Below are 16,133 nucleotides of genomic sequence, written 5' to 3'. Positions count from 1 at the left end.
GACGGGGGTCTGGTAGTTCCTCTCCTGCTTAGTGCTGAAGTCCACTATCAGCTCCTTTGTCTTACTGACGTTTAGAAGGAGGTTGTTCCTCTGGCACCAGTTCTCCAGATTCCTAATCTCCTTCAGGTAGGCCGTCTCGTTGTTATCAGAGATCAGGCCCACCACGACGGTGTCGTCAGCAAACTTGATGATGGTGGTGGAGCTGGTAGTGGCCACACAGTCATATGTGTACAAAGAGTACAGCAGGGGGCTCAGAACACACCCCTGGGGGGCTCCAGTGCTGAGAGTGGTGGAGGCTGAGACATGTCCGCCCATCCTTACTGCCTGTGGTCTGCCAGTTAGGAAGTTGGAGATCCACTGACACATAGATGAGCTGAGTCCCAGATGCTCCAGCTTGGTGGTGAGTGTGGAGGGAATTATGGTGTTAAATGCAGAGCTGTAGTCTATGAAGAGCATTTTAACATAATTCCCCCTTCTAGTGTCCAAGTGAGTGAGTGATGTGTGGAGGAGATGAGAGATGGCATCGTCTGTGGAACGATTTGGACGGTAAGCAAACTGTAGTGGGTCCAGTGTGTCTGGTAGTGAAGAAATGATGAAGTCTCTGACCACGCGTTCAAAGCACTTCATCACTACTGAGGTGAGGGCTACAGGGCGATAGTCATTGAGAGAAGCAGGGTGGGGTTTCTTCGGGACAGGAACAATGATGGACTCTTTGAAGCATGTGGGGATCACCGACTGAGATAAAGAGATGTTGAATATCTCAGTGAACACAGGAGCTAGCTGGTATGCGCAGTCTCTTAGGATACGACCTGGGATGCCGTCTGGTCCTGCTGCTTTCCTGGTGTTCACTCTCTTGAAGGCTCTCCTTACTTCATGCTCGGAGATGACGAGCACGTTTCCGGTGCTGGCAGTATCTTCCTGTCTGCAGCCGTTAGCGCCGCTAACACTAGCATTGTTGGAGTCCTTAGCTGCAGCCTCGAAGCGAGCATAGAAAGTGTTCAGCTCGTCTGCCAGAGTCACGGCCGCGTTCGTCATACCGGTTGTTGGTGCTTTATAGTCCGTTATTGTCCTTAGTCCCCGCCACAGGCTCCTAGAGTCACTCTGTTGGAGTTGTGACTCTAGTTTCCTCCCGTAGCGCTGCTTCGCCTCTTTCACCGCCCTCCGCACGTTATATGACGCGGCTTTGTACGGGTCCATGTCCCCCGTCATGAGTCCCGTGTTGTAGGCAGCGGTGCGGGATCTCAGAGCGTCGCGGATGGTTTTATCCACCCACGGCTTCTGGTTGGGAAACGTTGCGATAGTCTTTGTCTCCACGGTATCATCCGCTAGTTTCCCGATGAATCCCACAACCGCTTCCGTAAACACGTTGACGTCATCGTCGGAGCTGTTTCTGAACATGCCCCAGTCTGCGTCGTCGAGTGCGTCCTGTAACGCGGCCACCGATTGATCCGTCCAGCGCGCGACCTTCCTCTGAACCGGAACTACCTGTTTCAGCCTTTGTTTGTATTTTGGCATGAGGAAGATGGCGGCGTGATCAGATTTGCCAAACGGGGGGCGGGATTGTGCCTTGTAGCCGTCCTTGACCGTAAACACATCCAGTAATGCATACACGCTTATATTGTACATATATTTATTACTCTCAGATTTAACCATTCTTATATTTTTGTTTGTTTTATGTTATTGTATTTTTTGCACACCTCTGTTGCTGTGAAGCTCGCACTCAAGAATTTCACTCACATGTACTGTACCAGTGTACCTGCACATGTGATGTGACAATAAAAGTGATTTAATTTGATTTAATAAAAGGTATAATGTTTCACACGTTACACACTTTACAACATAGCTCCCTTTGATAGTTCTGGATATTTATATGGCAGTGATAAAGTATATGCTAAAAAAATATGTTGAAAAATGCTTATTGCGCCTAGAAGGTAGTAGCTTACTCTGAAATGTTTAATATAGCAACTCTAGATGAAGTACATAGGTGAACAGATTCGGTTCACTATTTGGCAAGAAACTAGTCAGATTTTTCTATCTTTTGCCCTTAAATAATGAATAGTAAACACTTATGAAAAACTGTTTGCAGATTCATTAATAACATATATATAAACTATTTATTAGCTTTCTATAACAGGAGTCCTACTGTAAAGTGAGACCATATTTCCTATTAAGAATGTCTCATAAATGTCATCAGCATCGTGGGCTGTCTTGTCTGCTTTAACAACCTGATATCAGAAGTACAAATAATAACGCCTATCAGGAAATACTTCTATCAAATTCTCTTTAAAGTACAGGTCAGTTTTCTGCTTTGAAAACTCCAACAACATCAAGTGTTTTATCAAACAGCTATTAACAAGTAGTCCATATGATGGCAGTAGTAGTCCATCTAAGCTGCAGACTCCCCATTTTATATGTTCTGAACGTGATCAGATTATGACTTATATAACTCACGATGAGCATCTTTGTTCATACACAGAAGCTGCCGAGGTGTGTTTTAAAACTTTCACTGTCTTTGCTTGAGTTGAAACACATATTTAATATTGGGCCTCTGTCATTTTATATGTGGTGTAACTTATTAGTGATAACACACTGTTGAGCTAAAATAGTACTGTGACCACCTATTAGTTATATGCTCTCATGGGGGTGGAGCCAAAACCCACCTGAGAGGGTGATATTTCCAGGATAGTTTGCCTGACAGAAACACAGCCACGCGTCTTCGCTGGATTGTTGAGTAACACTCGTCAGCTCAGCTCTGGTAAGCTCTGTTTCTTGTGTGATTTCTTAGTTTAGCGTGGCGTGGAGTGGGTGTGGGTGCTGAAGACTAATGTGAGAGGAGTGAGAGGAGTGAATGAGCGGAGTGTGTTTGGACCCTCTTCCCTTTCTCCCTGGACCCCTGGAAATCCCCTGGAAATCCCCTGGAAATCCCCCAGTGTACTGGGGCTGGGATTTATTCAAAGATAAACTTGTGACTTTAACTCTAGTTCAGCTGGTCTGCACCTGAGTCCAACCGCTAAATTGAGAGCTTCTTTTTTTTACGCTCAATTCTCTCTTCACCACGACGAACCGGTACAGTGTCCAAATCACTGCAGCCGCAGCACCAATCCGTTTGTCGATCTCCCGCCACCTTCTTTCCACACTCGTGAACAAGACCCTGAGATACTTAAACTCCTCCACTTGGGGCAGGAACTCGTCCTTGACCCGGATTGGGCACTCCACCCTTTTCCAGCTGAGGACCATGGCCTCATATTTGGAGGTGCTGATTCTCATTCCCACCACTTCATACTCGGCTGTGAACCGTTCCAGTGCGAGCTAGAGGCGATCACCCGATGACGCAAACAGAAACACTTCATCTCCAAAAAATAGATATGAGATTTCTGATGAGGTCGAATACCTTCTCCAAGTCCACAAAGACATGGACTAGTTGTGCAGTAACTGGTTGTTACTCCCATGCACCCTCAAGTATTCTCGAGAGGGTAAAGAGCTGGTCCAGTGTTCCACGACCAGATAGAAAACCGCATTGTTCCTCCTGTATTTGAGGTTCGACTGATAGACAGACTCTCATTTCCAGAATCCTGACATATATCTTCCAGGGGATGCTGAGGAGTGTGTATAGTGGAAATACACCCTCTGGCCCCCTTTCTTAAAGATGGGAATCACCACCCCAGTCTGCCAATCCAGAGGTACTGCCCCTTATCTCCACGCAACATTGTAGAGGTGTGTCAACCATAATAATAATAATAATGGATGGAATTTATATAGCGCTTTTCAAGGCACCCAAAGCTCTGTACAATGCCACTATTCATTCACTCTCACATTCACACACTGGTGGAGGCAGCTACAGTTGTAGCAACAGCTGCCCTGGGGCAGACTGACAGAAGCCAGGCCGCCATATCGCGCCATCGGCCCCTCTGGCATGACAGCCCTACAACATCCAGAGCCTTCAGGAACTCGTCCACCCCAGGGGCCCTGCCACTAATTTGTTGTTTAACTGCCTGATTGACTATGGAGGTGCTGAAAATGGTCGATTCGGACTCAATGTCCCCAGTCCCCCTCAAAATCCTGTTGATGCTCTGCTGGAGGTGGAAGTTGAAGATCTCGTGGACCAGGGCCTCTGCCAGGTGCTCCCAGCACACCATCGCTATACCTTTAGGCACGCCAGGGCTGTTCAGCATCCTCCCCCACCACCTGATCCAATTCACCACCAGATGGTGATCAGTTGAAAGCTCAGAACCTCTCGTCACCCGAGTGTCCAGATGGATGCGGCTCTGATGATAAAATTACAAAATCGATCATTTAGAGCTTAGAGTGTGAAATGAAGAGTGTGCACACTCAAACAAACTAAAAAGTATTCATTGGGGCCCTTTAAAGAATTTAGTTATGTTAGCAACAGCTGACGTCAAAGGTCCTTGTAAATGTAATGTATGAGTGTGGATGTGTGTATCTTCTTTGTGGTAGTGATTTGTCCTGAAAGTGGTTGGCTCGCCATCTGTCAAGACCGGAATCTCGTCCTGGTCCTCGGCCTTCCCTGTCCTCTCCAAACACCGGACCGTTGGTCTGTGTTTCAAAGGTGAACACGTTGGTATCGGAAGTGCAGCAGCTCTCTGGGTGAAAAGTGTGTGGGTAGCCGACGTTACTTCTCTCCTTCATCCAGTCACTGAGCTGTCTAAAAATCAGCCAATCCACTTCAGATTGAGTTTTTCTGGCCTGAGCCCAGGCAGCACCCCTTTTTTTGAGGAGACTGGAGAGCTGAGGAGAAAACAAAGGATTGTTTCTGTATTTTTACTCTTTATTTTTACTTTTGATTTAAAAAAGAGAAGCTTACTCAAAGAAATGCTTAAAATCTTGTTTAAAAACTATTTGTGGTCTTGATTTTAGGAGCGTCGGAGTACAGCTACCACGCAGTGGTCACTGATCTCATTTGCACCAGTGTGAGAATGTTTATGTGGCATGTTAGTTAAAAATAAATCAATAAGTGACAACTTTTCCAGGTATTTAAGATTTGTGCTATAAATTAGTTGTGTGAGATTATATCAGTCACACATAGATTTAAAACTGAGGCAGAAGACGACCAGTCCCAGTTGAAATCTCCGGTCAGGATAATTTCATTAAAATCTAAAGTAGATCGTTTTTCCACTAAGTGAAATTAAAGCCTCACTACTAGCTGAGGGGCGTCTATAACAGCCCACAATGGTGATAAAATAGCCCTTGTAAAGTTAGAACTTGCAATGTGTTTACAAACAGTTACTGATGATTGGACAGTAACATGGAATTTGTTTTTTACATAAATTGCAACACTGGGCGGTCGCAGTGGAGAAGATTGTAACCCGTTAATGCGATGTGTTTGTCAGTAATTGTTCTTGTGAGCCAGGTTTCAGATAGTTTAACTGTTTCATTGTCATCAATAATAATACTGTCTGTTATCTATATATCTTGCTTTTTCCGCCCCATCTCCTCTCACATCCATTGGATCACATCCATGCATTTATTTTCGAGCTAGCTCTATGTGAGAGGCCTCAGAACACTCTAACCACCTCTGAGTCACAAACAAACAAACACACACACACACACACACACTCGAACAACGATCCACTTATAAACAGGCTCCCTCCAATAAGGTGTGGGGGCAGCCCAGAGCTCCTTGATGCATGATTATGAGTTTTTTCTTGTAATTTTGGGGGTGAGCAATGTGTCGTGAACTAATTTTCCCCCTTTTACGTTGGTTGCTTTTAGGGATAATATGATCTATTGAAGGGAGGAATGAATGATCACTTTCTGCTTACAAGGTTAAGACACAACTCACTTTCAAATGACTTGATGCAAGCGCTGTTTGCCGTAAATGGAGGAAGGAGCAGAAGGGCAAATGCAATTAGTTTCACTACAATTGCTGCAGACGTTTCTCTAGATCAACATGAGGCTGCCGAACAGAGCGATCGACCCGAGTGGGTTGGATCTGGGCAGCTGCCAGAATGATCGGACTGAGAACGTGGAAAGTTTGTGACAGAAAATATTCCTATTTTTAATTCATATTTAAAGTAATCATTAAACAGCAACTAGTAACTAGCCAATGCAATAGCTTTGGGTAAACTGAGCACAGAATGTCCTTAAATGCCAAAGCGAATTCATAAAAAGGCGACTGCACGCAGGTGAGGATCAGAGAATTTCAGAACTTTTAAAGAAAAATCTGAAATTGGATTTTACCTGCAGATTGGTGAGTTCTTGTACAGTTTACAAGACGTGAGGGCATCACAGGGAGAGAACCGAGCCATGTGTTTACCCATGGCCCTTTATGTAAAATATGTGGAATGAAGACATAATTACAAGATCTGACACACTAGGTGGGTGCAGAGAGTGGTAGCATTGCACACACACACATGTATGCACGTGTTACATCAAAGACCAGATTTAAGTAGAGCTGCACGTGCTCATGGCTCCTGCTATGTTATATTACAGTTAGAAAGAGTTGCTTCAGGCCTACACAAAACCACATTTATTTCAATGTCACTGGTGCATCTGCACAAGCTGGAAGTCTCAACTTCAAAGATTTGTCTCAAGTTTTTGCTTCAACACACGACATTTAATGCCTCAACATTTTGTAAAGTTACTTACAAATAAAGACGTACTTAAATAAAGAAAATGATTTTTCCAGCCTGAACTAACTGCAGTTTTAAGTAATCTGAACCAACAGCTATTAACCTTAGCAGGGTGAGAAATTGTCTTAGAAATTCCTTTATCATGGTTGATTGTTCCTGAGTGCTTAGCTCTGGCACTTGGTGTTTGATGAGAAAGTATTTCAGCTGGTAAACACTAAACAGCATGAACAACTAAATGTATGCGTCAGCCTCTCTTTTCCTGGGGTCCCATTTTCAGGTCCATGGTGTGCCTGTTTAAAAACTCAACTGATGCCATTTTTAAAGGTTTCTAAATATAGCACGTTCACTGAAGAGGCCTCTTAGTAAATGGATGTTCTTTATTAATGCACTAAATTTGGTAGCAACATCATATAAGCATTTTTAATTGACAATTACGCTGGAAACTGTCAGTGTTAAACAATCTACACAAAGGCAATTTCAGAAATGTCAGGAAACATTCACAACAACGTCACATTTGATGCAGAGTTATGAGGACTAGCATGCATTAACAAAACTACATATAAAGGATCACCATGAGTGGTCTTTGTATTCCTGTTAATACTATATCACAGACTGTAAAATGACAATGATTCACTAATAATAATAATGCAATTTAAAAACACATTTAAAAACACATTCATTCATTTGGGAAGCTGAGATTTAAAACACAAGGCTCGTTATACTGAGATGTGCTGCTCCCTGATATTACACCAACAAACACTTAATTCGAGGGTTAACAATTAAATTGTTGTTGATGTTAATTTTAATGCATCCATCCTTCCATCTTAGGTATTCTTCATAAGTGCTTCTCCTCTCCGTCACTCCTGTTTCCTGGAGCGCCCCCTGAACGTGTCCATGAGGTTGAAGGCTCCCAGGTACTGGCCCAGAACAATGGCCTGCTTCATGTTCAGTACACTTTGAAGAGAGAAAAAACATAGAAATGAACATACAAAATACATACAAAAAGGTGTTTGACATCTGTGTTAGTTTCTTTTTATGTGCCAATGTCTTAATATGCTATAACAATGCAACTGCACCAGAAACTGCACGGACCAAAGCGAGTGTAAGTTTCCACGAACAGTTTCAACATCAACTCTGCAAAACTTTTGTGATCAAGTTTTACTGAGTAAAAAAGTCCAAATGCAACTGGAGTGGCTATAGCCTAGGAGAGGTCATCAGGGAGGTTGCTGGTTTGAACCCTGACTAATCCAGCATGCCAAAGTATCCTTGGGCAAGACATTGAGCCCCAAGGTGCTCTGTGTGGAATCACTGGATAGTCATATTTTCAGGTGGTTTAAGAAATTTGGCCAGATTTCCAGAAATTTAAGCGGCTCCATCCAAAGTGGAATGGATGCCATCTTTCCTAAAAAGAGGTTGTGTTTCCCCCAGAAAGCTTCCGAAGTATGTACAAAACCTACATCATTGTTCATCCCTAACAGACTGGTAACAAACTTAATCAACTTCAGCCTCCTACACTCCATCTCCCTCTGGATTAAGGACTTCCTCAGTGACTGCCCACAGAAAGTTGCTGAGGAAGTAGTAGGGCCGCACCTCTCCGCAGCACTCAGTCATTTTCAAACAAAATACATGAACACTGGAGAGAGTGCCTCCTTTCAATAACCCTGCAGTATCTCATTTGTGCTATCAATACAAACCATACATGTTGACACACATGTATATAGACAGGGTGTATTATAAAGAGTCAGCCTATTATAAATAAATAAATTAATTTCAGTGCTTTAATTCCACAGCCATTCACAAACCTACTCTAGAAAGGGGGATTCAGTACCACATGGTTGCCAGTATGTAGCACAAGAAGTGCATTGTTAGCAGTAAACTCATCCACCTACAACATTTCCAAACATCTCACCACCATCCCAGCCCCCGGTGGAAAACACACCCCATTAAAAACTCTACAGACCTAAAACCTGGATCACTGGATCCAGATGAAACCAGAGTGTCCTTTAATGAGGCCTACATTTCCACTTGCATATCTTTAACCAAGGCAGTGGAGACTGTCACAACAAGACAACAGCATCCAGCTCCTTACAGAAGAGAACTTTACTCCTGAATACAATAGAACAGAACAGAATAGAATAGAATAGTCCTTTATTGTCACTGTACATGTACAATGAAATTGTGGGTGCTCCACAGTAACTGTGCTGGAATAAAAATATGAATAGTTGACAGCAGGAATAAATGGCAAACAGGAGAAATATGTACAGTCAAGAGGAATATATATCTAAAAATCAGAGAAAGGGCCACTGTAAAGAACAAGTTGCATTAGATTTACATGCTGTTAGACCACATACTTACAACCAGATATTTTAAACACAACAAGGGTATCTATAGATAAGTACAGCTCTTGGCTCTTTCAAACAGACAGAACCTAGCCACCTAAAGATATGTGGATGCCACTGCGGTTAAAATCAAAATCTATCAAAACCCAAGAAGTAGAATCTTTCACTGTTCACATCAGCTCAGTGGATAGAAACATAAAGCTCACCAGGGAAGACACAAAGGACCATAGTTTGCCATTTATGGACTGTGCTGAGCGCATTGAGGACTCGGGAAGCCTCAACATTTACGTTCACTGGAAGCTCACGCACACAGACCAGCATCTACTCTTTGACTCCCATCACCCTTTGAAACACAAACTTGGAGTAATCAGGACCCTGCAACACCGGGCAAAAGCCCATCCCAATAAGGCAGAAACAGAAAGAAAAGGAGTACATACATGTAAATGAACTCTTTCATCCCAAGGACAGAACTCCCAAACACAAACGAAGCAACATAGTGTATGTACTGGAGAAACCAAACAGCTACTCAATAAACACACGACACCTCGACGGGACACGACTCACTGTAAAGATGAGCAAGGCAGCAGAGCAAAGCTAGCCAGCTGGTTCTTAGAAAGTTTATGATCACGTGAGAAGTTCTAAAACAATGAAACTGTACCTCCAGCAACTCTACAAGAGTGCTGCAGCAATCCTTTAAAAATAAACAAACATTCCAAGGACTGATGACCTCATTAGCATCATTAGCATTAAGCATAACAATGAATCTAACAAACAGCTCCTAATGGAACAAAATATTTGTTCTAATTTAAATAGGTCATGTCTAATAATTTCATAGAGCCAGAATAATGTTGCTTGCATTTCTCACTGGTAGCGAAATCTGGATGACGAACAACTCCAACAATGACTGTCTTCAAAGAGGGAGCAGAGACAAGGCAGGATAATACAACACATTATTAAAAGCCCGGATACAATGGCTTTTATCTAAAATGAACAGAGGTGACAGGCGAGGCACTATCTGTGAGCTGTATTTGTGTGAGCTGTTTTCCAGAGACAAAAATCTTTCTAATAGAGAATAATAGCCCTGTCCTCAGATAAATGGACTAGAGGAAGAAGAAGAAAAGAATGGCAGACATCTTTTCTTCTTAAACACTCACTCATGAAATACAATTAAAGAACAAAACGATTCAGCAGCAGTGCAGGGGGCTTCAGCTATCTAAGACCTGGCTCTTCCAAATGGTGCATTATTATTTCTATTATCAATGTTATTGCTAAGGTATTACAGATTTCACTCACTTGGGTAAAGTGATGTGAAGTTTACACAGTGCTCATACAACTAGACTTTTAACTTATGTTGGCAAGCTGAGGGCAGTCAAATACAATGTGACCTTACAGTCCCAGCAAGAAATCATTGCAACTTCTGTTAACCTCTTAAACACCCAAAGATGGGTGCAAGAGGGAGGAGATCGTGGAGATCAGGAAACCACATTAACAGGTTAATGCACTATTATGTAAAACTCACGCGCTGACATTTTTGCTCACTTCTGCTGCCTTTATAACCAAAAGGGGTTAACCTCCCTCACTATTCTCGGAGCTTCAGACTCAGGTGTCAAGCAACTCATATTGATGTGGTGATCAGAAGCTGCGGAAAGTGAATAACATGCAGTGACTTTGAGCAACTACATGTGAAACAACTGTGCTCGAAGGGAAGTGGCAGAACTTCCAGGGGAGCATGTGAAGCCAATGAGAGCAAAGTATGGTGTTGATTGACATACGAGCTGGTGGAAATTTGCTCACCTTCATACAAACTGTACAGAAAATCTGCAATGTTTTAAAGTTCCACCAATGCATTGAAAAGGCAAGTCACATTTTAGACAGACTACGATCTCTCCTCTTTGTTGACTTCTACAGAATTACTGACACAGTAAATGCCACATTCAAAATGTCTATATGATGTTCTGCTATCCCATTTCTGTAACTGAGCAACAGAAAACTGATAGAAATATTAAGTTTATTATTAACCTTTATTTTACCAGGAAAAGTCCCATTGAGATTAAAAACCTCTTTTCCAAGGGAGTCCTGGCCAAGAGGCGACAACATGTTAAAATTACAAAGTTACATACATGATTATAAGTAACAATTAAAGTTTAATTAAGTTTGAGTGCAAGGTTCAATTAGCTGAGAATTATATTTTTGACACATCGAAAAAGGATGAAAACTCCCAGTACAGACTGTTAATTGGCAACTGCAGATATGATACATCTTCATGTTTTTGGCATAAATTGTAATACACCTCTATATATTAATGTTAGAATTGATTTTATTTAAATAAATACTGTAGAATAAAGACCCTACAATATTAGAAAGAAAATCTGAACAATCTGACAATCCCCCATGAGCAAGCATGTATCGACAGTGGAGAGCAAAAACTCCCTTTTAACAGGAAGAAACCTCCAGCACAACCAGGCTCAGGGAGGGAGCAGCTGAGTTTCAGAAGAAACCTCAAAATCAGTTTCTTCACTCTTAGTCCACTCTATTTTTGCAAATTTACACACCAAACTCACATTTAATCATTAGTAATTATTACAATTCATCTAATTTCAATTTCCCCATAATTCTTAGCTAGTACCCTTTTAAAAGGGAGTTTTTTTCCTCCCCATTGATGCCAGGTGCTTGCTCGTAGGACATTGTCTGATTGTTGGTCTTTTCTCTCGATTATTGAGGCAACTGTTTGTTGATTTGGTCCTATTATTTGGTGCTATATAAAAAACTGTAATGAACCAGATGAACAAACACTAAAATAGGACTGTGGCCTGCATTCGCTTTCATCACTATAACAAGGAGAACCAGGAATATCATTAACATATGTAAATCCATTACACAAATAATGGCTGCAGCTCCTAACTTCATCACCACTCAGTCAGGTTTCATATCCATTCAAGATTACATTTTCAGAATATCACACACTGCTACCAAACACATCCTGTAAATTTGTTATTCTGCCACGCTGCCAGTCTAACCCTTCAAGCTGCCTTAGATTTGTTTCCTCAGATATCTACTATATTTTCCAAAAGCATCCACCCACCTGTATTTTTCATGTCTTGGCTCTTTTCCTTGAATAAGAAGATATTTTCCTAAATGTATATAAAGACAACAAAGCAAACATCCTGGGTGCTTTTAGTTGGGAACCTTTATTTGACTTACACTGGTGAAATACAACTTATATAACAAAGTCTCTATTTAAAGAGATGGTAAATGGATAGGTTCCTATATAGGGAAAGCCATGTGTGGTTGTAACACATTGTGCTTAAGCATCTGTAACTCAATGAATTTTTGTACTTTTAAACAAAATATCCTGTTTGTTTACTATGAATGACACCTGCAAGAATACCACAGATCTCATGTGTTAACATTAAAATTACACCAGAGAACATGCTTCAAAAAAGTGGTTTATTGAAAAGAAAGAACAGCGTCCGCCTCTCTCTGTGACTGGCCATAACTCAAACACACTCTTGTGGTATCAGTGTGTAAATTAGTTCACTAAACAAACTTTCAGTTAGTACAATGCACCTGTGTGACAAACATATAGGTTTGATTTAAAGTGCAGGCTGGGTGGACATTTTACCCAAACTACCTCCGGCTTTGAGTTAACAAATCCAGACAGACAACGCAAAAGTTTTTGTCATCTGCTGTCTCAGAATCTTCAGCGTTACTTTAAGACTTTTTTGGGCACATTTCTATTTTTCTTCTGCTCGCCTTGATTTTTTCCTGAGATACTCTTTCTTGTAATATTGGTTATTTTCTGGTCCACTTGCATTAGTGCTTGTTTTAAATGGTAAATGGACGGATTCTTATATAGCACTTTTTTCTTCTTCTTTTCTCTTCTTTTTAGAAGGTTTGTATGGTGGATCAAAATCTGCCAGTACTTTTCTGCTTCGTAATTTGATCAATTTTGGTAATATTCCCAATACTACTGGTTAAAATCCAGCCCAAAACCATGGTAGAGTCTGCACCATGCACCATGTTTTACAGATGGCTGTTGTGTCTTTCTCTTGACCTGCTTCATACCTATTGATGAAGGTTTGAACCATAAATTTCCCATTTGAAGTCCCTCCACCATCAGACCTGTTCCCACTGATTTTCAGTCCAGTTCTTGTTTAATTTGGCATAGCTCAGCATTTTCTCCATGTTTCCCTTCTTTAAGAATGGCTCCTTGACAGCAATACTTCCACTGAGACTGTCTTTACTGTCTTTTCATCTGTTTCTTAAGGACATGACTTTCAGATACTGTTTTATCTTCTTTAAATTGTTTTGTTAGGTCTGCCCCCTTTTCCCCATAGATTCGATTAAAGAAATGTGAGCAAATTATGTGTTTTTGCGACAGGCTACTAGTAACAAAGTCCTCAAAGATACAATTTAAAACTGAGAAATGCACAGCTTTTCCATCTTTTCTTCTGCACAGTTTCTTTCTTGAATATCAACTGTGCTAGACAAACAGTGAAAGAATGACTGTATCTGCATTACAGTGTGCAACAGCACGCTGAGACAGAAAAATCTGTAATACGACACCTCAGATGCTGGCAAACCTCTGCATGAGACTCAGACAGGTTTGCAAGTCAAAATGAGAAGACAAATTTACTGGGTGTGAACGCATACCGCTCCGTCATTACTTTTAGAGAATAGTGGCCATTTCCCACACAATGCCAGCTGATGATGCGGGCATCGCTGAATAGCTAAAGACATTAAATTGTCAGGGATTACATAGCGCTTTTCTACTCTCCCGGAGTACTCAAAGTGCTGTATACAACATGCCTCATTCACCCATTCATACAAGCACTTCTAAACTCAAGTGCAAACTAACAAACTCCGATGAACACATCAGAGGGCAACTTGGTGTTAGTATCTTGGATACTAACACTAACTAATACCAAGGATATTTGGCATGCAGATTGGGGAAGCCCAGGATCAAACCGCCAACCTTCCAATCAGTAGCTGATCTGCTCTACCACCTGAGCCACATCCCATACTGGTGTACTGATGATCATTTCAGACTGCCTCTTCTTCCTGATCCTGCCAGTCTTTTTTCTTGGCCCTGGTTTTGAAAATGGCCGTATACCTGAAGAATTGACTGTCTGAGCTGTAGACAACCCTGAGGTACTAGGTTCATCTAGAGGACAGGACATAAATAGTAAGGAAGTCATAAGTCCCTAGGAGAGTTGGAGGACAGCATGGCTGGGAACTTGCAGATCTTAGTGATGGACCTGGTTCTGGGCGGTCTTTGATTCGTGACGGTGCATCGCTACACTTCTCAAAAATGTCAGAATTGAAGGGCGAAATATCTGTGGACTGTAAACCAGATGGAATGGTTTTGGGTGTTGCAGCTGGAGGCAGAGCAGCCTCGACAATCCCTGGAATATAATACATGATCATAGTCTTGGCAGAATTCATCTTCATCCAGGCAACACTTGCATTATTTCCCGTTTTCTTAAATGGGTCATAGACACTGCGATCCAGTGGATGAGGTTCATGGGTGCAGATGGGATGGAAGGTAAGCGCCATGATTCCCCTTTCCTCGCAGAACTGGATAGCTTTCACTGATATATGCACTACCACACGCCTTTAATGGTTTTTCTTTATTTTCATGACTAGTTGCCTCTGCACTCCTCTGCAACAGGCTGTGGTTCTGCTTCATAAAAATTGTAAACCATGTGCTTCTCACCACATGATTGTGGGTGTTATAAGTTACTGTGAGCTAATAAAAAAACTTTCAGACCTAAAAAAAGAAGTGGAATAACGACTGAGTACAAACATTTTTTTTAATTGGTCAGGCACCTTTGCTAGTATTCTGTCTAACTTATAACCAGGTCTGCTGTCGAAGTCGAATAGTCAACCAACACTTTTTCCTGCGCTTCGGAGAAAGCTTTATTGCTGCTATACTAACCTACCAAGGATCACGGGGTCTCGGTCTCACAGCTTTTTGCAGCATCTACTCAGTGTTACATGGCAGATGTTCCTTTGCCACTGATCTGACTGCCTTCAGCAGCCACACCAGTATCAGTATCCCTTTTCCAGGCAGCTGGAAAAGTATAAAAATGAATAAACTCTTCTTTAGGGAAGGGGATGGTTGTAACACTTAAAAAATATGTTACAACCCACCCTACCATTATCTGTTAACGGCTTTAGCATTGTGGTTTGAAATGATCAGGGGGAAAATGCATCACAGTTTGCCTAAGAAACTACAATTTCATCTACTGTAAGTCACACTGTTTTGCAGTTTAAGCACTAAACAAAGTTTAGCACTAAACCTGCTCAAAAGATCAACTTTCTTACCTCAAAATCAGTTTTCCCCCCAATAAAACCTGCATGCAGCGGTTTCCAGCCATGACAACCACCATGCAAAAACAGGGATTGTGTCATGTGGGCAAACACTGAAATGATCGTGAGACTCCTAGCGCCTTCCTCATTGGTGACATTTGTGGTGTTATGAGTCTCCCCTAGTGCTTTTCTACTCTGCTCGAACACTCAGAGCATTTTATACTCGAGCCTCATTCATAAAGGGTAACACCATCCAGAGTAACTACCATTAGAATCTACTGTCAGAGGCCATAAGACCATTTGTAACCTTCACTTTGCACTTTATGTACCGTGATGATCGTTACATTCTGACTGAAACTACTCAAAAGACAAAAAGGAATGAAAGGAAGGTTGGAGATTGGCCTATAATTAGCTAAGGCAGCTGGGTCTAGAGATGCTTTCTGAGTAACAGTTTAAATACTGCCACCTTAATGACTGCTGGTACATAGCCCATTAATAGAAACAGATTGATCATATTTAAGTTTAACCATTACATAGTTTTAAATGCATCACCAAAAGGCAAAGATGGTGCAGCAGCAGGGATACACCTGTCATGGGGAAGTGATGTGGCCACTCTATGTCTCAAGTCTTTTAAATTAGCTCTGCTGAGCTGGATCCTTCCAAGACCTTTGTTTTCTCTGTAGGAATACATGATGAAGGAAAAACTTCCTAATTATGTGACTTTGGCCCTACCTTGCTTTTTTACTTAAAGTTCTTAACCACAAGTGTGTTTACTAGGTGCGTGAAGTGTCCCTTGTATCCTAGGGGCAGACCCAGCAGGTTGCTGAAAATAATTTTGATTTTACATTTTGTTTCTCAGCACCACTGTTGTGGAAGCTAATGGGGTTCCTTA

At 41.7% G+C, this 16,133-nt stretch overlaps 1 protein-coding gene across 1 annotated transcript in view; it reads right to left on the bottom strand.

The window, feature by feature from the left end:
* Positions 1 to 6,953: 6,953 nt before the first annotated feature.
* LOC309694195 (epidermal retinol dehydrogenase 2-like) overlaps positions 6,954 to 16,133 on the bottom strand; it is a 31,390-nt gene continuing 22,210 nt past the window's right edge. The window contains exon 7 of the mRNA XM_082514056.1: positions 6,954 to 7,544. Coding sequence (XP_082370182.1) covers positions 7,448 to 7,544 — 97 coding nt within the window. The 3' untranslated portion in view covers positions 6,954 to 7,447. The remainder of the gene's footprint in view (positions 7,545 to 16,133) is intronic.

This window comes from Aulonocara stuartgranti, assembly GCF_965226115.1.
Source record: "Aulonocara stuartgranti genome assembly, chromosome: 18".
Lineage (NCBI taxonomy): Eukaryota > Metazoa > Chordata > Actinopteri > Cichliformes > Cichlidae > Aulonocara > Aulonocara stuartgranti.
This window is presented reverse-complemented; position numbering and strand designations above follow the sequence as displayed.